Source organism: Nomascus leucogenys, chromosome 3 (assembly GCF_006542625.1).
Source record: "Nomascus leucogenys isolate Asia chromosome 3, Asia_NLE_v1, whole genome shotgun sequence".
Classification (NCBI taxonomy): domain Eukaryota; kingdom Metazoa; phylum Chordata; class Mammalia; order Primates; family Hylobatidae; genus Nomascus; species Nomascus leucogenys.
Genome location: NC_044383.1, coordinates 117,379,598 through 117,402,654, shown reverse-complemented (window position 1 = coordinate 117,402,654; position 23,057 = coordinate 117,379,598). Strand labels below are relative to the sequence as shown.

The 23,057-nt window shown below is 39.8% G+C and overlaps 1 protein-coding gene across 3 annotated transcripts in view; it reads right to left on the bottom strand.

Moving 5' to 3' along the window:
* Nucleotides 1–20,007, bottom strand: part of AKAP7 (A-kinase anchoring protein 7) — a 156,033-nt gene extending 136,026 nt beyond the window's left edge. For all 3 annotated transcript variants that reach the window (XM_003255709.3, XM_030809685.1, XM_030809687.1), the window contains exons 1-2: nt 19,590–20,007; nt 10,653–10,784 (exon numbers count right to left, since the gene is read on the bottom strand). In XM_003255709.3, coding sequence (XP_003255757.3) covers nt 10,653–10,784; nt 19,590–19,857 — 400 coding nt within the window. In that variant the 5' untranslated portion in view covers nt 19,858–20,007. The remainder of the gene's footprint in view (nt 1–10,652; nt 10,785–19,589) is intronic.
* Between the last annotated feature and the right edge of the window lie 3,050 nt (nt 20,008–23,057).

The following is a 23,057-nucleotide window of genomic DNA, read 5'->3' as shown; positions in this document are numbered from 1 at the left end:
GCATTTATTCCATCTTTCCTTATAACCAAACAGTCATATAGGAAATTAAATAGCTAGCTAAGGTAAAGTTCCTTATAGAAATTTCAAGCTAATTAATGCAAAAAGATAGTTAGAATATCACCATTTCAAAATGCTTAACAAAGTAATAGATCAACCCAACAACCATCAATGGATGATCCATTAGATGGAAGGCTAATGGGGAACTTTAATAATAGGTACTTTAGAGTAATAAGACCTGAAGCCACTAATCAATCTTAATGTTGCAAAAAGGCAAGACAAGCAAACATTATTTGCCTACTGATATCACACTACAGGAAATTCAAAATACTATCTTTGGCCAGGCACAGTGGCTCATGCCTGTAATCTTGGCACTTTGTGAGGCCTAGGTGGGAGGACCACTAAAGGCAGGGAATTTAAAACCAGCCTGGGCAACACAGTAAGACCCCATCTCTACAAAAAATTTAGAAATTAACCAGGCATTGTGGTATGCACCTGTAGTCCCAGCTACTTGAGTTGGGAGAATCACTTGAGCCCAGGAGTTTGAGGTTACGGTGAGCTATGATTGTGCCACTGTACTCCAGTGTGGATGACAGGGTGAGGCCCTGTCTCTCAGAAAGAAAAAAAAATACTATCTTTGGAACATTCTTGCAAATATCAGAAACTTAATTAAGCCTCTTGATCTAACTACCAGTTTACTAGAAGAGACAGAAAAAAATGTTAAATGACCAGAATATCAAAACTTCTACACAACCTGATTTCTTCAACAATAAACACACACATACACATACCCAAAAGGAAAAAAGGAGATGTATACATGAAAAGAGACTCAAGAGATGTGTCAATTAAATATAGTGCATAGATTTTGGTAACTAATTCAAATAATCCAGATTTTTTAAAATTATGACATAATCAGGGATTGTCTTGCTATTTGATGACACTAAGAATTACCAGTATTTTTTGGTATAGTAAGGGTATTTTGAATTTTTTTTAAAGATTCTTTACCTTTTAAAGAAACATACTGAAGTATTTACAGATAAAGTAATATGTCTGGGATATACCTCAAAATAATCCAGTAAAGAAGAGGTAATGAATACATGAGGCTTGTTTTCCTATTCTCTCTAATATATGCTTGAAAGTTTCTACAATGCAACATTAAAAAACAACAACAACAACAACAAAAAAAAAAAAAAAACAGGGACAGGGAGGAACGTTTAGACAATCTCTCTCTAAGGGGTCTCTTCCAGTTCTAGCTTTCTGTGATTTGTGGTAAAGGTACTAACTGTTAACACTTGCACTAATTAGGACAATTCACAGTGATATTAAATAATGGATTCAAGATTGAGACTCATAAACCTACCGTCTAGGTTATTTTTTTCCCAAATTGCAAGCATCAACCCACTAGTGGGTTATGAAATCAACTTAGAAGATAATAAAGAACACTTTTTTTTTTCTGAGGCAGGGTTTTACTCTTGTTGCCCAGGCTGGAGTGCAATGGAGCAATCTCTGCTCATTGCAACCTCTGCCTCCCAAGTTCAAGTGATTCTCCTGCCTCAGCCTCCCGAGTAACTGGGATTACAGGCGCCCACCACCATTTTTTGTATTTTTAGTAGAGACAGGTTTTCACCATATTGGCCAGGATGGTCTCGAACTCCTTACCTCAGGTGATCCACGTTCCTCAGCCTCCCAAAGTGCTGGGATTATAGGTGTGAGCCACCACATCCGGCCAATAAAGAGCACTTTTTAAAGAATGGAATGGAATGGGACAGAAGTCATGTAGATAGTATACTGCTCACAGTAAGTATAAGTATTGTTTTATGAAATTTTTATTTCCATTTTTTGCATGCACTGTTTATTGGGTGGCCATGTATAGTACATTCCTTACTGTGAAGATAAGACATATAATCATTTTTTCTGTATTTTACTCACACTCCAATATGAACAATACTAAAGAGGGGGACAGAATTAACACAATATTTCAAAGACCACTGACACTACATTGTTTTCTACCTTATCTAACACTAAACTGTCTTCCCATCCGTAGCAACTTATTTTTGCCATTCCAAACATCCTATAAATCCATTTTGCAGAAAAAAAAATCATAATCTCTCAAGGTAATGGTTATAACATATAACAACTCTGACCATTCTGGTATCAGGAGAATGACATAGTGTAAAACCCCAACCCAGAATACTTTCAGGCAAAAATAAAGTAGGACATGGTTTGTCTAAATTTATTTAGTTTTCTATAATTTTACCAATAACTATTTAACTTACCTTTGAACTGGATAATCTAAAATTTTCTTTTGTTAGGCATCACAGACAGTGTGTAGTTTTTAAATACCTAATGACAGATGGGGAAAAAAGGAATCCTGTATTTATTGCTACAGTACAGTTTTACTAACCCTTGTAATACACTTTTCTTAATTCCATGAGCCCTGCTGATTTATCATACACTTGATACACACTGAGCCCAATCTCTCTCTCTCTCTTTTTTATTTTTTATTTTTTTGAGATAGAGTCTTGCTCTGTCGTCCAGGCTGGAGTGCAGTGGCGCCATCTCGGCTCACTGCACGCTCCACCTCCTGGGTTCACGCCATTCTCCTGCCTCAGCCTCCCGAGTAGCTGGGACTACAGGCACCCGCCACTATGCCCAGCTAATTTTTTTTGTATTTTTAGTAGAGACGGGATTTCACCATGTTAGCCAAGATGGTCTCGATCTCCTGACCTCATGATCTGCCCACCTTGGCCACCCAAAGTGCTGGGATTACAGGTGTGAGCCATTGCGCCCGGCCTTTTTTTTTTTTTTTTTTTTTGAGATGGAGTCTTGCTTTGTTGCCCAGGCTGCAGTGCAGTGGTGCAATCTCAGCTCACTGCAACCTCCGCCTCCCAGGTTCAAGCGATTCTCATGCTTCAGCCTCCCAAACAGCTGGGACTACAAGCATGTACCACCACGCCCAACTAATCTTTGTATTTTTAGTAGACATGGGGTTTCACATGTTGGCCAGGCTGGTCTCGAACTCCTGACCTCAACTGATCCACCCTCCTTGGCCTCCCAAAGTGCTGAGATTACAGGTGTGAGCCACCACACCCGGCCCCAATATTTCTTCTCTCTTGTTTGCATACCATCTCTGATTTTATCTGTAAAGTTTATTTATATATGGTCAAAGTATAAAATATGTGTGCTTTTCGTTACTGAAGTCCATTTTATTTCTTACTTTGAAATTATAATGTAGGTTCTAAAATACAACTGGATATTATTCTTTATTTTTAGTTTCATATGAAAATATAAGGAACAAAATATTTATGTAATCATCTAGTTTACCAATTAGAATTTCAAAAATCAATGACCATAGAACAAAATGCAGAAAAATTTGGCCACACCCAGGACCTTTCAACTGATTATTTACAGTACCTTCACTGGTTAGCAAAAAAGTCATCAGTTGGAGTACAGCTCATAAACCCATCTTATAAATTTAATTTATTCCACTTGTTAATTTTCATAATGATTTCAGCAGCCATTTTAATGTGTTGTAATGAATCTGGTCTTGCTCACAAAGGCTGTAACTCTCTGATTCGTGTTATTTGTTTTTTTAACTGAAGCACCACGTGTCATTTTATGTAAATTATCTAATTTTTTCTCGAGTTCTATTTATTCCCTCAAAAACTACAAAGAAATGAACGATGAGAAAAATTAAGTCATCCATCCATTATTGTGGGTTCATTGTTTTCACACTTACTGTTAGCTAAAAGGCTGAGAATGAATTAGATTTGTTTTGATATTTTATTTTTTCTTGTTATTTAGGCAGCTAAAATCTTCAAAGTAACCATTCCTAAAATTCCTTAGCTATATGACTTAGAATACTATCTTCTATATTTCATAGAATATTTTTTTTGAGACTGAGTTTCACTCTTGTTGTCCAGGCTGGAGTGCAATGGCACAATCTCAACTCACTGCAACCTCCACTTCCTGGGTTCAAGTGATTCTCCTGCCTCAGCCTCCCGAGTAGCTGGGATTACAGGCACAAGCCACCATACCCAGCTAATTTTTTGTATTTTTAGTAGAGATAGGGTTTCACCATGTTGGCCAGGCTGGTCTCAAACTCCTGACCTCAGGTGATCCACCCACCTCAGCCTCCCAAAGTGCTGGGATTACAGGCGTGAGCCACCGCATCCGGCCATATATTTCATAGAATTATTCCCCTTTAGTATCTCAATAATCTTTGGTAAATTACTAAAACTTTCTAAAAAAAAAAAAAATCTCACCTTCTCCCTCTTTAAGTTTCTATGAGGATTATGCGCTGGGTGCAGTGGTTCATGCTTGTAATCCCAGCACTTTGGGAGGCTGAGGCAGGTGGATCACTTGAGCCCAGGAGTTTGAGACCAGCCTGACCAACATGATGAAACCCCGTCTCTACTAAAAATACAAAAATTAGCTGGGTGTGGTAGTGGGCACCTGTAATCCCAGCTACTCGGGAGGCTGAGGCATGAGAATCGCTTGAACCCAGGAGGCGGAGGTTGCAGTGGGCTGAGATCGCACCACTGCACTCCAGCCTGGGTGACAGAGCCAGACTACATCTCAAAAAACAAAAAAAAAGTTTCTAAGAGGATTATGTAAGAAAATGTAAAGCATTTAGCAATGTGGTGGAGGCGCTCAATATTATTATTATAAAATATTTCTCTTAAAGGGAAATGTTTTATAAATATTTAATTTAGCAAATATATGTAAGAAAAAACCTGGTGAAACTAAATTAATGAAAATGTACTGAAGCTAGTTACGTTTTAAGGACATAACCTGTATTGAGGAATTGAATCTTTCCAACAATCCTGTGAGACAGCTACCATTATTATGCCAATGTCATCGATAATGAATAAACTTGAGCCTGGAAAAAGTACACACTAGCTGAACTAACTATATCCTCAGCTCAGCACCAATAACAGTACCTGGTACATAACACACTCAATAAATATGTGTTGAATTAATTTAGTGATTGGGCTTGTTCCAATTTTTATTCATTTTCTTATTTTTTTAACAAAAGAAAAGATATCAATCATTTATGTTATTTGGGGCAGATATTTGCCTTAAGCTCTCTCATAATAACATTTGGAATATGCAGTATATGCTTCCCCAATTAATTATAGAGGACGCAGAAAACAATTTATCTTTTATTTTCTTAACTGACTCAGGGTAACCACCTATTATATCAAGTACAAAGATTCAATCTTTATTTGATACAGCATTTTTGCATAAAAAAGTTTTAGGTGAAGGTAAGTTTCAATTTATATTTTAAGATGTTTAAAATCTAAGTATTTTTTATTTATTTTTTTTTCCAGGGTAGCTTAAGCATTTGGCAAATCTAATGTATATTCAACAATAATTCCTTATTGAAATGAAATCTAACTAGAAAACTCCTAATTCAAGTAATTTTCTTTTTTTTTTATTATTATACTTTAGGTTTTAGGGTACATGTGCACAATGTGCAGGTTTGTTACATATGTATCCATGTGCCATGTTGTTTTGCTGCACCCATTAACTCGTCATTTAGCATTAGGTATATCTCCTAATGCTGTCCCTCCCCCTTCCCCCCCCCAACAACAGTCCCCAGAGTGTGATGTTCCCCTTCCTGTGTCCATGAGTTCTCATTGTTCAATTCCCACCTATGAGTGAGAACATGTGGTGTTTGGTTTTTTGTTCTTGCGATAGTTTACTGAGAATGATGGTTTCCAGCTAACAACTTGTTAGGATTAATAAGTAGCAAAATTACGATTTCCCATATCTCCAAAATCTTCAGTTATTACAGAGTAGAATTCTGTGTGAGGTAAAATAAGAATTATAAGCATTTTAATCTAAGGAGAACTGAATACCACATTTAGGGAAGACATGACACACAAAAAAAAGAAAATCAAAAGATTTGATTTAAATGTGGCTTAAGACCAGGCATAGTGGTGCATACCTGTTTTCCCAGCTACTCAAGAGACCGAGGTGGGCGGATCACTGGAGCCCAGGAGTTTGAGACTAGCCTAGGCAACACAGTGAGACCCCATCCCTAAATAAATTCAATAAATGTGGCTTGATAGTTAAGAACTGTGATTCCCTTAAGAGACTAGAATCAATTAAACTAAAACTCTCCACAAAGTCACACTGTGGGAAGCATACTAAGCTATTCCCAACAGCAGAATGACTCTCCATTCTACTTTCAGATGCAGAACAGCAGCAACCCAAATGCTTTCCTGGATGGTTTATAAAATCAACTGACCCACAACATTTCCCTTGTAAACAGCAAAGACCCCATCCAAGTCAACCAGGCACTAAGCTGGATTTTCTCCTAAAACCTAAAACGTGTCCACCCTATGGAGCCAAAGGTGTGGCACAGGTTGTACTGTCTCCTCATCATTTCTTTTTTTGTTTTGTTTCTTGAGACAGAGTCTGGCTGTGTTGCCCAGGCTGGAATGCAGTGGCACAATCTCAGCTCACTGCAACCTCTGCCTACCGGATTCAAGCAATTCTCCTGCCTCAGCCTCCCTAGTAGTTGGGATTACAGGTACGTGCCACCACGCCCCACTAATTTTTGTATTTTTAGTAGAGACAGGATTTCACCATGTTGGCCAGACTGGTTTCAAACTCCTGACCTCAAGAGATCCGCCCAACTCAGCCTCCCAAAGTGCTGGGATTACAGGTGTGAGCCATGGCACCCAGCCTCCCCATCATTTCTAAAAGATTGCCATTGTACACGCATTTGGATATTTTACTTCTAATATACTTTTATATTCTCATATTTAGTTCTAATGCATGTTATCTTCTAATTTTTAGTTATAATATTCTAAACTATAACCCTAATAAAAGTCTCTTCTTCAAAACTAACCAAAACATGTAAAGACCCATCTCACCCAACCAGACCACATGCTGCCTAATCAAGATACCACATTCGCACTGAAGGCAGCGCAGCTGACAATCGAGAGACACTAACCGTTTCAAGGGGAGTTTTCCTACTGCCAAGGATTCCCCTTCCCATGATGTTTTTGTTAGCACTACCTTCCTCATTGCTCTGCCAGGGTGTCTATTAGCAAGAATTTCTTGGCAGTTAACTCGCAATTTCCACATGCCAAAGAAAACTGAAGGAATCACAGGCAACAAACAACCTGAGAATTTTGAGGTTGCCATCTACCATGGAGCAAATGAGTAGACTGATTACTAAACGTACAAGAAAGCCAAATTCAGTCCATTCAAGCCACAAACTAATTATATTGTGTTTCAGGCACAAACACTATTATTATATCTTTCTTAAGGTTTAAGGGTTGGCAATAAAACTCCCAGTTTTTGTACATTTCTATAAAAATCTCACTTCAGAAAAACTAGTTAGTAGTTTTTGGTTTGCAAAGAATTGTACTATTTGTTCCTTAGTGTTTTAGCAAATGCTATTATAAAAATGAGAGAGTAAGTTTGTCCCCAAATAACAAAGGGGTACGTTTCAAAGGTTTTATAAATAACATTTATTCATTATTTTACATTTTTAGCTTTTTGCTTGCATACATTATCTCTCTTTAGCCAGAAAGCAACACTATGAGATAAACAGGAGGGAATTTTTATCCACACTTTAAGTGTCGAAGGTCCAAGTAGATAATGAAGTAACCAAAACGTAAAACACAAGTTTTCTGTTTTTCCCTTTGTACCACACTGCCCATGTATAAGTTGGAGCCTGGAATTTTAAATCCATTTTCCCACAAAAGTAATATAATATATGGTGGTTTGGAGTCTAGACTAACCCACAAAGACTTTTAACTCACAAAGCCTGAATTATCAAAAAGCGTATATATTAGTTAAAAGTAGACTTTTGTGGACTGGCCTGAGCCCCTAGTATACATAGATAACATCATTTCTTTGGTAAAAAATATATCATATCCTAGAGAGAAAAAATCCTGTTCATATGAAGAACGGGCCATCCTTCCAATGCACATCCTCTGAGGAAACAGCTGTTGCTTTCAGAGCAGGAATGAAATGCATGCCACAAACACATCCAGCCCCTTCCTTCTTTCTGGTCCCAGTGGCTATTAATCTCCCTACCAGTAGAGATATAAGAATATGGTGACTATAGAAACACTATTTGCTCTCTGGGATTCTGGAAGTATCTTGCTTTCCATCGCTAGTAGAAGCTATGTGTTCATATACATTAGATATATGTAAGATAGGTATAAATCAGAAGTGCCTGCAGCTGGAAGAATGAACAGACTCATCCCTTGTTCCAATCTAACTTATGCACTCCAATGGGAGTGATTCAGAGACTGGAACAAGGCTCAGAGGGAGAAACGCGGGTGAGTGAGGCCCATGGTGGGCACACAGGGCATGGCTATTCATGAGAAGCCTTCTTTATTTATATCCAAATTAGAGAAAGTAATGAAATCAGAAAGAAGTGATTGAATTTTTTAAATATATTCATTTTATTTGCTCAACAAGTAGGAAATTAAGAGGAAAACATTAAATCCTTGCTATTCTCACTTTTTTCTAAGAGTATCTTCTACTTAACAGGTATGAAAACTCTTCAGTGAAGGTTTCCCCAACAGCTGTGAAACTCACAAACATGGTTCTTCTCTACAGGGCAGTTGTAAAGGAAAATATAGGAAACACCTCTTCCTGATTCCTTCTCCCCTTGGATTATGGAATAGGAAAGACTGCTTAATAAAATACCAGAGACTTAATCGTTTTAAGTATCACATCTTCCCAAAATACAAGTCAGGTTCACTGCCTCCAGAAGACAGTGTGATAAAGAGTAGTGTGGTTTCTAAGACTGGCTGAGCATCAGAATTACTTGAGATGTTTTAAAAAACTTTTAAACAAAAAGATTCCCTGGCAGGATGCAAAGGCTGAAAAAGAAGAATCTGTGCTTTTACATCGCTCTGCAGAAAATTCTGATGGTCAGATAATTTCAAGAGCACTGAATAGTTCATACTCATCCTCCAAGCCTCTACTCTTGCCAAACACCTAGGAAGGCTTCATGGACACCCTCTCCTCCCACACCCAGGTTAGATGCCTCCCTGCACACATCCTCACGTCATGCACTTCCAGAGCAGCCTGTATGGCATTCGTCTTATGAGATGATAGCTGTCAACAGACTGGCTCCCCAGTGAAGCTGGGAGCTTCTTGACGTTCAAGACTGTCGTGTGTTTTAATATTCCCGATGTCCAGCACAATGCCTGGCTATAAATGTTCATCAAAGAAACGACTAACAAATCAGAAACCAAATTCCATAACTAGTTCTTTCCCACTGTGTGAATTTAATTTACTTAACTTCTCTAAGTCAGTTTTCTTTTCTCAAAATCAAGAGACTAAAGCAGATGATTTGTTATGCCACAGAGCCCTAGTCATGAAAAAAGCATATCAAACCACAGCAAGGCTTTATGTAAAGTTGCAAACAGTTGAATGGCGCAGAGTATGTAGTCAATAAACATTTGAATATATTGATGCTTTTCCTTATTTTCCTCCTCACAAGTAACCTGGACAATAGTCAAATCTTTAACATTTTCAGTGACGGTAAACCCAAATATCATGGACAGTATTGTTTTTACAATGACATAAAACAGATTTTTTTTAATTTATTTATTTTACTAAAATAGAGATGGGGTCTCCCAATGTTGACCAGGCTGGTCTCAAACTCCTGGCCTCAAGTGATCCTCCCGTCTCAGCCTCCCAAAGTGTTAAGAATACAGGCATGAGCCACCGCATCTGGCCATAACACAGATTTGGATATTTATGTAATTCCAGCAGTATTTCGATCAAGTAAGCATTGTTGCTTTAAAGTTTGTGAATGAAGCTCTAAAGGACTGAATCGATCCAATACATGAATATTTAATTAAAAGTTGACCTGTCCTCACTATTAGCCTGTTGAGCTCCTTTGGGGCAGTGATAACGCCCATCTTGTTCACTGATGGACCCTCCCAATGCCTAGCAAAGTGCTTAGAGGATACCAAACAGCTAGTAAACATGTGTTAGATAAATGGGTACTGCTGAAATTAGCAGTGGCTCCACAATAATCAAGGGCATTATCTAGCCCATTATTTTCAGAAGTAGCTTATAAACTAAAGAATGACCTGGCTCAACATTTTGTGAGACACGTCAATATTATCTGTGATTATTTTATCACAGATTATCATTATATATGAATATAATAATATATTATTATTATTATACCAATAGATATAGACAATTATTAAATAAAAAACAAGACTTGGCCAGGCACGATCATTCACATCTGTAATCCCAGCACTTTCGGAGGCCAAGGCAGGAGGATGGCTTGAGCCTAGGAGTTTGAGACCAGCCTGGGCAACATGGCAAGACCCCATCTCTACAAAAAAAATAAAAACGTGGCCAGATATGGTGGCACACATGCCTGTGGTCCCAGCTACCTCCCACCAGGAAGCTGAGGTGGAAGGATTACTTGAGACTGGGAGGTCAAGGCTGCAGTGAACTGTGATCACACCACTCCAGCCTAGATGACACAGCAAGACCATGTCTCAAAAAACTAGAATAAATGAAATGAAATCAAAATTAAAACTCAAAAACATAAGTATTAAAAGTGAAACAACTTATAAAGAAAAAAATATATATAACTAAATTTACTACTCATTGCTTCTAAATACATGTTTACTTAATAAAGTACTTACTTCCACAGTCATCCTGAATATCTACAGTAGCAAATGGCATGTCTACCAGAGAATCCATAGTATTGGCTTCAAATTCCTCTGACATTTTCTTTTTTCTTGATACATTTTCACACTCATTGGAATTAACTCCTCCTTTAACATATCACAAACAGAAAAAAAAGGATTATTTAGCTTGTTATTATTTAAACATATCCTAAATGAAAATAACTCAGCTCACTGAATTCAATATAAATTAACATCTGTTAAGAAATGTACTACTTGTGTTCAAATATATCATAAAGCTATTTATGTAAACATGTATACCACATTCTATATTTTTGTACACACTTATAAAGCTTTAATCATTTTCTAAAACACAGTATTCAATGTATGATTAGATGAAAACTGAGTCAATCAATAATCCTCAAGATCTTTTATACCTATATTTTAATTCTGAAACTGTGTTTTTTTCACATATCTTTTAAAACAACCAGCAAGGTTTTGTCAGTCATTCTCATTCTTATTTTTAGCAATATCACTTATGTGTTCTTATTTGTACAAGTTCTGGCCTATAATTTTTTCTTCAATAAAGACTTTTAAGTTGTTTCTCTCCATCATTACATTTAACACTGGATATTTAGTTAAAAATACATGGTTCTAAATATGCTTTTCTGAAAATTCAATTATTAAAAAGCAAATGATCTTACAGTTTCCCTAGCTCCTCTCCCATGGTCATATACTAACTTTAAAGCCATATTTCCTATTTGGTCTTTTTTTGTTTTCTTGCTATGGGTAGAACAATCATATACCTTGGGTGGAGGTAAGAGAAAGAAGGCGTATGTTTAAATTGGTAAAGTTAATTGCTAAATTTATCAGATGGTAGTCTCCCCAGTGCCATTATAACCCACGCCTTTATTGACAGACACAAATGCTGTCTGAACTAATAAGATTGAACAGAATCCTGGAATACTAATATAATTTTTACTCTACATATTTACTAAAGACTAATTTACCACTCAAGATGTTAAAGAAGTCCTTAAATTCATTCTCCTGTAATACTCTATTTTCATATACAATACCTGTAAAACATACTCCATTAAGAATATGGCTTACAATATAGCTATGATGATAGGCCACAGTTAACATACAAGCCAAAAAACACACATTTTTATTGCAATTTGATTAATCTCTACTATTGTTCACACACACACACCCCTGTTGTATTAGTCCATTCGCATTGCTGTAAAGGAATACCTGAGGCTGGGTAATTTCCAAACAAAAGAGGTTTATTTGGCTCCCAGTTCTGCAGGCTGTACACAAAGCATAGTGCCAGCATCTGCTTTGGTGAGAGCCTCGAGAAGCTTAAAATCATGGTGCAAGGCAAAGGGAAGCCAACGTGTCACATGTCAAGAAAAACAGCAAGACAGAGAGGCAGTGATGCCAGCCTCTTTTAAGCAACCAGATCTCACATGAACTCATTACCGCAGGGAGGGCACCAAGGCATTCATGAGAGATCTGCCCCCATGACCCAAACACCTCCCACCAAGCTCCATCTCCAACATTGGGGATTACATCTCAACATGGGATTTGGAGGAGACAAACATAAAAACTATTATCATTCTGCCCCTGGCCACCTAAATCTCACTGCAAAATATAATCATCTCTTCCCAATAGTCCCCCAAGGTCAACTCGTTCCAGCATTAACTCAAAAGTCCAAAGTCTCATTTGAGACTCAAGGTAAGTTTCTTCCACCTATGAGCCTGAAAAATCAAAAAGAAGTTATTCACCTCCAAGATACAAAGGTGGTGCAGGTATTGTATAAACATTCCCATTCCAAAAGAGAGAAATCCAAAAGGGGCAACAGGCTCCACACAAGTCCAAAACCTACCAGGGGAGACAATAAACCTTAAAGCTCCAAAGCTCTCCTTCAACTCCATGTCCCACATCCAGGACAGCAAGACATGGGCTCCCAAAGCCTTAGGCAGTTCTGTCCCTATGGATTTGCAAGGTGAAGCCCCTGTGGCTGCTCTCACAGGATGGAATTGAATGCCTGCAGCTTTTCCAAGCTCAGGGTGTAAGCTGCCAGTGGCAGCCCCCTTCCCACAGCTCCACTAGGCAGTGCCCTGGTGGAGACTCTGGGTGGGGGCTCCAATCCTACATTTCCCCCCAGCATTGCCCTAGGAAAGTTTCTCTGTGAGGGCTCCACCGCTGCAGCAGGCTTCTGCCTGAGCACCCAGGCTTTCTGGTACATCATCTGAAATCTAGGTGGAAGCTGCCACGCCTCCTTCACTCTTGCATTCATTCTGTGCACCTGCAGGCTTAACATCACATGGAAGCCTCCAAGGCTTACAGTGGCTTGTGCTCTCCAAAGTGACCAGAGCTGTAGTTGGGGCCTTTTGAGCCACAGCTGGAGGTGGAGAAACTGAGATGTGGGGAGCAGTGTCCCAAGGCTGCACATGGCAGCATGCCCCTGGGCTTGGCCCCTAAAACCATTCTAGGCCTCCAAGTCTGTGATAGGAGGAGCTGCCCTGGAGATTTCTGAAATCCCTTCAAGGCCTTTTTCCCGTTGTCTTGGCTATTAGGAATTGCCTCCATTTTAGTCATGCTAATCTCTCTAGCAAGTGGTTCCTTCACAGCCCACTTCAATTCCTCTCCTGAAAATGCTTTTTCCTTCTTTACCACAAGCCTAAGCTGCAAATTTTCCAAATTTTTATGCTCTGCTTCCCTTTTAATTATAAGGAAAGCAACTTTAAGTCATTCCTTTGCTTCCATATCTGATTGTAGGTCATCAGAAGCTGCCATGCCACTTCTTGAATGCTTTGCTGCTCAAAAATTTCTTCCCACTGCACTCCACCCTGGGCGACAGAGTGAGACCTTGTTGCAAAAAAAAAAGAAGAAAGAAAGAAAGAAATTTCTTCTATCAGATACTCTAAGTCATCACTTTTAAGTTCAAACTTCCACAGATCCCTAGGGCACGGACACAAGGCAGCCAAACATAGAGACGTTAACTGCAGTTCCCAATAACTTCCTCATATCCCTCTCAAACCTTGTCAGACGGGCCTTCCCTGTCCATATTTCTATCAGCATTTTGGTCACAACCACTTAACCAGTCTTTAAGAAGTTCCAAACCTTCCCTCATCTTCCTATCTTCTTCTGAGCCCTCCAAACTCTTCTAACCCCTGCCCATTACTCAGTTCCAAAGCCACTTCCACATTTTCAGGTATCTTTACAGCAACACCCTACTCTTTAGTACCAATTTTCTGTCTCAGTCCATTTGCATTGCTGTAAAGGAATACCTGAGGCTGGGTAATTACTAAAGAAAAGTTTATTTGGCCCAGAGTTCTGCAGGCTTTACACAAAGCATAGTACCAGCATCTGCTTCTGGTGAGGGCCTCAGGAAGCTTATAATCATAGTGGAAGGCAAAGGCAAGCCAAAGTGTTACATGGTGAGAAAAGGACCAAGACAGAGAGGTGGAGGTGGCAGCCTCTCTTAATCAACTAGATCTCTTCTGAACTCATTATCACAGGGAGGGCACCAAGCCATTCATGAAGGATCCACCCCATGACCCAAACACCTCCCACCAAGCCCCACCTCCAACACTGGAGATTTGGAGGGACAAATATCCAAACTATATTACTATATTCTGGATAAAAGCAAAAAACAACTTAGCCTTTTTTAATTAATTAAGTTCAATGCCAAAAAACCCTAATAGTACATTCTTAATAATGTCACTATTTACATTACAGTTCAAATTTTAGGAATTATGAATGCCTCGTACACAGGTGTTCAACAAACGTCAGTTCACTATGAGTCTGTTCATAAACTCACAAATACATGAAAAATGCGAGAACAAGTTAAATGCCTCTTTTCTATTTCTATGCTTGTGTTTTAAAAACACAAATGCAGCTTAGGCTTAAATAAAAGTTTTCATAGATGAATACACATCCTGTACCTTTGAGCACTTGCAGCTACACATAAAGGATCACCACTGACCATGTATGTTACACTTGAAAAGCTAGCAATAAAACATGCAACTAAATAGAAACAAGGGGGAATGAAAATCAGAACAAAATGAAATAAACCCAACTATTGTTTTTCTTCTATTTTATTCTCAATCTAAGAATTTAGTGATATAAAATTGACCTATTTAACACCATCATCTCACTACTAGCTTCCAAGTTCTAGTGCTACTTGGAAATATAGATTCTCAGCAATAAGTGAGGGAGAGGAAACTTAATTTTGGGCTTCAACACATTTTGAAGGCAAAAGAAAGAATACAATGATGAATTAAATTAAGTCAATTTTTAAATAAGAAAAGTTCGTGAAATCGCTTAACTTTTAGTTTCTCCTGAGCTCAATTAATCACCAACAATTAGACAGCAAGTGCTATGGATGTCATTCTGGCTATACCAAAGAGAGAATCACACGGTAACAATGGCAATAATAGTAACTGCACATTAGAATCACCTGCAGAGCTTTAAAAAAAAATCACTAGAACGCATGCGTGTCACTGCAGCCAATTAAATCAGAATCTCTGGAGATAGGCCAACCTCTGGTATTTTTTTAAACCTCTGCAGAGTAATTCTGATGTGCAAGAGTGGTTTTCCAATTGAAACCCACTGCTCCAGAAGATCCCCTTTCACTTCTTCTATACCTTGACCTCACACCAGACTAAGAGATTGTGTGAACAGTTGAGAACAATCAACTTCAAAGTAAAACCTTAGATCAGACCTCTACCGTCAGGGAAAACCTCGCAGATCCCCAGCTCAGGGCTGAGTTACGTAATCCAATCTTCTAGGCACCTAGTGCTTCCTCCAATCACTGCATGTATACATTATGTTATACATGTCCGTTTATCTGTCTTATCCATTAGATTCTAAGGTAAAGTGACCATACAATTCACCAAACCAGGACACTTTTGAAAGTGAAAGGGACAACTTTCTATAACTGCACTCCATCATGTGTGGTCACCATAGTCGAAGTTCCTTAAAAGCTTGTCTTATTCTCCTTTGATTCCTCCGTGCCTAGCACTGAGTTCAGCTCACAATAGGTGCTCAATAAGTTTTTACTGAATGAATAAATGTGATAAAGGTAAGTCCACATTTGAGAGTGGTTAATAAGTCACTAGTAACTAGTGTAGATAGCTACAATGCAATACAGCTATCTCACTGCCCATGAAAAATAATTCCTGGTATTTAGTGGCAGCCTCAGCACATCAAAGATTCTCTCATTTTCACCAGATGAATAAAGGAAAAGTACTAGTATCCCATTTGACATGAAAATAAAAATTAAAGTATAATATGACTTGTTCAACATCATTCTTAACCTTGCTAAATAAAGCATATTAAACTCAAATGCAGTGTTACATCAAAATCCACAGGAGTCTAGAACTAGAAATACAAACAACTATCTTCTCTTAAGCTATAGAATAATAGGAATTATTAACTCAACAATTTTTGAGATAGGAATTATTAACTCAAAAAAAAGGAGTGCCACTTTCAAATAAGTCTTAAAGAACTGCTGGTCATTCTATAGAACAATGTTTCTCAAACCAATATTTAGAACACTTCTTCCAGTTCTCTAAGCTCTAGTGTTTGGGCAAAGGTTGGTAGATGTGAATTAAATACATCAGTCATAACTACACTTTCTCTTATAGAAGGTATAAATATTTTGCTTTTGGAAAACTGCCTTAAAATAACCAACTCTTAAAGCATTTAAACCTTTTAAGTTCATTGGGTTGAGTACTTAAAAGTCTCCTACAATTTGTTCTAACCATAGTTAAAATTCTATCTTTTGTATAAATCCAAATAAAAGTTATGCTTCCAAATGCATTAATAACATAAAGATGAGGTGAAGCTGGTAAACTATTAATATGTCTGTTACTACTATTAACAACAGCTAACATTTAAGTGCATGCTTGAAGCCAGGCACAGCTGGAAGCACTGGGAGGAATTCATTTAATCCACATGACCACACTATGGAGAGGTATTATTATGATGCTCATTTTACAAACTAGCTGATTAAGTACTTGCTCAAGGGTAAAACTAGTGGGTCTTGGGGCTGGAACTGGAATCCAGTCACTCTATGACCATTATGCCCTTTCTGGCACCGCACACTGCCACCTTATTATACACTGACTATAGCAATGTAAACGGAGGCAATCCTTTCAGAAAGCAATCTGGCAATAGATCAGAAGCCACAAAAATATTCTTCTGATGTTATTCTTACTGCTATCTGGTTATCTATCATCCATGTTCAAAGATTCACCACAGCTTTCTTTAAACAAAAAAAGGAAAAGTGGAACAAAACTTAAATGCCTAATAACAGGGAAATGGTACAATAGCCAAGATTTGGAAGCAACTTAAGTGTTGGATAACTTAGGTTATCCAATGGAAAAAGGAAATATGGTACATATATACAATGGAGTACTATTCAGCCATACAAAAGAATAAGATCCTGTCATTTGCAACATGGATGGAACTGGAGATCCTTATGTTAAGTGAAATAAGCCAGGCATAGAAAAACAAACTTTCTATGTTCTCACTTATTTGTGGGAACTAAAATTAAAACATTTGAACTCATGGTGATAGAGAATAGAAGAATGGTTACCAGAGGCTGGGGAGGGTGGTGGAATGGGTGGGGGGGAAAATGGATGGTGACTGGGTACAATAAATAGAAACAATGAAAAAAATAGGGAAATGTTTAAACGAAGCATGCTCATGACAATGACAACTACGAACAATGACTATGAAGAATGCAATGACAGAAAAAAGCTAACAACAAACGCCAAGCTTTTAGAAAGGAAATATAAAACTGCATATGCTCTATGATTTACAATTACGTGGCCAAAGGCTAAACAGTATAAACTGCTTGTAAATGCTACCACTATGCTGAATATATTCATATGTTTCTCATTTCTGCTATTCAAACGTTTCAAAATTGAATATTACCTTTCTAAGAAAGACAATACATACATTTTAAGTATATTATAAAACCATACCTTTAAATATATGCAAATATTCAAATACAGGTGAAGCAAATGCCTTTACCAAAAATAGGCCAACAGGGCCGGGCAAGGTGGCTCACACCTGTAATCCTAGCACTTTGGGAGGCCGAGGCAGGGAGATCACGAGGTCAGGAGATAGAGACCATCCTCGCTAACACGGTGAAACCCCATCTCTACTAAAAATACAAAAAATTAGCCGGGCGTGGTGGCACACACCTATAGTCCCAGCTACTCGGGAGGCTGAGGCAGGGGAATCGCTTGAAGCTGGGAGGCGGAGGTTGCAGTGAGCCGAGATCGTGCCACTGCACTCCAGCCTGGGCGACAGAGCGAGACTCTGTCTCTAAAAAAAAAAAAGAGAGAGAGAGAGAGAGAGAGAGAGAAAGGTATGGAGAGTTCGCCCACTGTCACACAAAATGCAAGTTTCCTATCTGGATAATAAATGACTACTCAATTTTGTTAAGTAAGTCTCTCATCACTCTACTAGGTAAATAGTAAATTTATCCCAGCTGAGCACGTTGGCTCACACCTGTAATCCCAGCACTCTGAGAGAAGGACTGCTTGAGCCCAGGAGTTCAAGCCTTGGTGACATGGCAAGACCCCGTCTCTACAAAAAAAAACACAAAAATTAGTCAGGCATGTTGGCACGGACCTGTAGTCTCCGCCACTTGGGGAGGCTGAAACAGGAGGTCGGCATGATCCCAGCAGATCTAGGCTGCAGTGAGCCATGATCGCGCCAGTGCACTTCAACCTGAGCAACAGAGGAAGACCCTGTCTCTACATACATACATACATAAATAAGTTTATTCCTAAGAACAACTGGAAAGGGCCTAGGGCATCCATTCTAGTCCTGGCTTAGCTACCAAAAATAGTATTAGCATCTTACACGTTAGTAAATGTTAACAGCTGCGTAGAAATCAACAAGTTACTTGACCTCCAGGCTTTCCTTTCCTCCTCATAAAAAGGGAACAAAAGTAAAATCCAAATTATTAGGGAGAAATGGACAAAACAAGTTAATAGTGTCCGAAAATGGATGAAAGGAGGAAGTAACCTCCACAAACATCTTAAACTTTATGAGTAAGGAAAATACACAGATATGCTAACAGGATCCTGAATTGCAAAGCTACGGCACTTAAACAAGGAACTGGAGTATGGCCCTTTTCTCCTTAACAATTTCCATTCCCATGCTTTTCCTAAATGCAAAAACTCACTGTCATCATTCACTTAACAATTGTAAACATATTTACACGAGTTAACTGCTATTTATATAGCACACTTTAACGTTTTTATGCTTTTTATACTCTTGTATGAGTTTATCCTGTGAAACTCTTGCCGAGGCGCCCCTTTTCCCTAATTGGTTTGCGGACCCTTTTACTGAAAGTCCATCCCTAACTCGCTCTACTCACAAAGTTCAGTTCACAACAAACGCTGACCCAAACTGGAAATTCAGTCCGGGCGCTAGTGTAGACTTGGCGCCAGTTTTAAAAGCGGTCGTGTCCAAACCCGGCAGAAAATCCTAAATGAGACAGTATGGTGGTTCGGGTGCTTAGTATTTGTGATATAAGATAAAATCGAGATTTTACTAGGTTTTGTTTACATTTACCCACATCAACACCGTCGGAAGGAATGTGTATTGGCATGAACTTTGTGCAAAGGGTCACAGGATGAGAAAGGGAGAAAGAAAAGTGAAACTCGGGGATGGGCTCATACCCCCGCCTCCTGTCGAACCCACAATGCGTGCATTCAAACGCTTCGCTATAGGCAGCACTGGTGTACACCCCGGTTGCACCGGGCTCCTCGGTGCTACCCTGAGTCCTTTTGGGATGGAGGGAGACTCAGAGAAGGGCCGGCGCGGGTCAGGCCCTCCAAGAGGTCGAGCGCAGAGCAGGCCCAAGCCCCCACGGCTCCTGTCGCCCCCGCCCCGGCCCCGGCCCGCTGGGCAGCCCGGTCTCACCCGCTTCGGGGCGCTCCATGGTCGCGGCGCATGCGGGCGGCGCGTCTGGGCTGGCGGCAGCGACGGTGGCGGGCCGCGGCCCGGGGCTGGAGGCGAGGCCGAGGCGGAGGCCAGGGCGGGGCTCGGGGCCTGAGGGCGGTGCGCTGGGCCGAGGCGGGGTCCAGCGACAGGGTGCGGGGGCCCGGGCTGCGGAGGCCAGGCCTGCGGAAACGCGGAGTTTCCCAAGCCGCAGCCCCCGCGGCAGCAGCAGCAGCCGCAGAACCGGCATGCCAGGCCAGACGCAGGAACCAGCCGGAAGAGGCCGACCCGAGTCGCCGGTGGTACCCGGATTCGGGCGAGAGGCGCGGCCGCGCTCGGGCAGGGCGGGGGAAACTAGGACCGGCGACTGCGGCGTCACTGCAGCCCAGGTCGTCTCGACTCTGCAATGCGACGCTGGGTCTTCGCCTGCCTCCCGAGCCCCGCGGCCTCCGACGGCCTTTGGCAGCCCTCATTTATTTCCCGTGGCGCAGCCTTTCCCGTCCCACGCTTTCAAGGGCGAGATTGGGACTAGGATGAAAGAATTCTCTGGCCTGGTGTCTTTTTAGAACCCATGTGCTTAGTTTTGCAATCAGGGTTCTGATTGCAGAATATTTGGGAAGAGCGAAATGTACAAGAACGAGACCTTGTACTGCTGTATAATGAGATACTTTATTGACCTTACTTTTAAAAAATGCAAACTGTGACAAAGTCTTTAATTTTTAACAATGATATTATGTTTAGACATTAAGAGGAAACCAGTTGCTGGTTTTTGTAGTATAAGGTACTGCTGTGAGTAAATTGGGAGAAAAAGAAATTTACTTAGTTTAAAAGAATAAAAACCTTTCACTTGAAACAGAATGCTATTGGGATTGGTTTTAGTGCTAAGAAACCAGATGATAAGAACATTAGGTGCATCCGTCCACAAATTAGCGCCTTCCCTGAATAATAACACTTCGCTTATGTTGAATGCATCCTAGAATAGGGATGGAAGAAAAGAAGACCCCTACACAGCCACAACAGCTGGCGTAAAGGCTGCACACTAGAAGTCAGCAAACTAGTTACTCTGATTTTCAAATAATTCTAACACGTTGAGTTTCTGATGCCCATTTATGGGCTGGTAGGAAAGTACAACCCGTTCCCCTAATATTTATTTAATGTCTGAGCTCTGTGCTGAGGATGTGCAGGTAAGACAGGTCTTTTACTTATGGAGCTGATCATATAATAGCAGAGAAGAAACATAAGTAACAGCAGAAATAAAAGCTGCAAAAATGTGGTCCACATTCGTAGTGAAGAGGATAAGGATATGCCACCCCAAATATGCCAATTCAGCATAAGGATTATTCTTGAGCTGAAAACAAGAAACTAAAGACTCAGGAACAACTCTGACCTCCCCCTTTCTGCCTAAAAGCAGGACATAAATTTCCCTTCGTAAAGGTGACATAAATTTTTATTTTTAAAGCTTTACCAGGCTGGGCCTGGTGGCTCACGCCTGTAATCCCAACACTTTGGGAGGTCAAGGCGAGTGGATCACTTGAGTCCAGGAGTTTGAAACCAGCCTGGGCAACATAGCAAAACCCCGTCTCTACCAAAAATACAAAAATTAACCAGACATGGTGAGCCACCCCTGTAATCCCAGCTACTCCAGAGGCTGAGGTGGGAAGATCGCCTGAGCCCGGGAGGTGGAGGTTGCAGTGAACTGAGATGGTTCCACTGCACTCCAGCGTGGACAATAGAGCCAGGTCCTGTCTCAAACAAACAAACAACAAAGCTTTACCATTCACCCATACCAGAAAGAGGAGAATGAGTCTTACCTGCATAACAAACCCATACATTTTCTAGTAACCTTTCCATACTGCAAAAAGGCTAAGCTCCCTTTTCCTTTGTCTAGCCTCTCCACACTTTATCATCGTTAAAATGGTATAGAAGCCTCCAGTTCTAACTGCCTCTTTAGGTTTTTAGTTCTTTCCTGTGAAGCATCTATGTGCATGTGTAATAATCCTTTTCTCCTCTTAATCTGTCTTTTGTCAATTTAATTTACGCAGTCCAACCTACTGAACTAAATGGGCAGGAGAAACATTTTTCTTCCCCTGTGGTGTGTACCAAGAGATATATGGAAGTTTCATTCTCTTACCTAAGCAGAGGTTATCAGCCCAAATGCCACATATTTTTCACCACCAGTATTATGAATATAGAGTCTTATCAACACCTCCCATGTGGAGGAACATTTGAATTACCCAAGTCTGAAAAAGGAATTTTTCACAGAGCTTCTTTTAGAAAAACGGAAGTACAAGGTGAACCTTGGACATCTTCTTGTGCCAAAAAGCAAAGACAAATGGGGACTATCAAAAACACAAGAACTAGCTAGAAACAGCTTTCTTTGAGCAAATGGGAGATAATCTGACATCATAAAAGGTAACACCTGTAATTATTATAACATACTGAATACAAAATCTATACACCCATAATGATACTCAAAAAATTAGGAAGAAAAACTAGTAGGCCACCATTAGAGGTGACAAGTACACAATTCCTTAGTCTCCTTACTCTAAAAATTAAAGGGAAAGAAACATTTACCATGACTTTTTAGAAGTAGTAGTATAGGAAAGCTGCTTTGTACAGAAGAATTTTCAATAATAAATATAGGAGACATAAAATAATTGGAAAATTACCATTTTGCCACCACAACTGATAACTGATGCAAAGATCATCAATATATTCTAAAACCGTTACATGAAAGGTTAATGTGGACCAAGATATTTATGAGTTGCCAAAATACTACCCCCCACAAAATACTTGGTAATTGCTCAGGAAAGAGCGTATTTTTGCTCCATGTAAATAAACCTGGTTGCCACCACCTTTATCGTGATTAAACTCAGAATCATTAATGGTGGACAATCTGTGAAAGCTCCTGTAAAAGCTATAGCATCACTGCAAGGTAGTCTTGCCATAAATATTTCACCTGAAGCTGCTAAGGCTTTAAATATAATTTTCAGATTTCCAGAAATACAGGAGCTAGAGTTACAAGTAAATAACATGATGAGGAAAGAATCAGACCAATCCAGAATGTGTGACATTCTAGAAAATAATTGGCTCAGGCTTTTCAAAATCTCGGTGGGGAGTCGTGGTCCAGGAACAGTGTAGTAGCTTAAAACTAAACCCTTCCAATCCAGTTGTTTTGGCAGTGTGCCAGTGTATATTGTCCTCTGGGGAGAAAAGGGCTCTATAGTAATAGTCAGGGAGGAATGGACAGAACATACAGAGGGAGAGGGAAGTGTGGACCAGAGGATCGATGCCCTCATGAGTCATGCTGCAGGTGAACCTTTGTTAAAGCATTGGGCAACCTGGTTCTTTTTTGCTTTCATAAAACAGATTAATGCCTATGAATTCATCTTTTTTTTTCTTCTGAGATGGAGTCTCGCTCTGTCGCCCAGGCTGGAGTGCAGTGGCGCA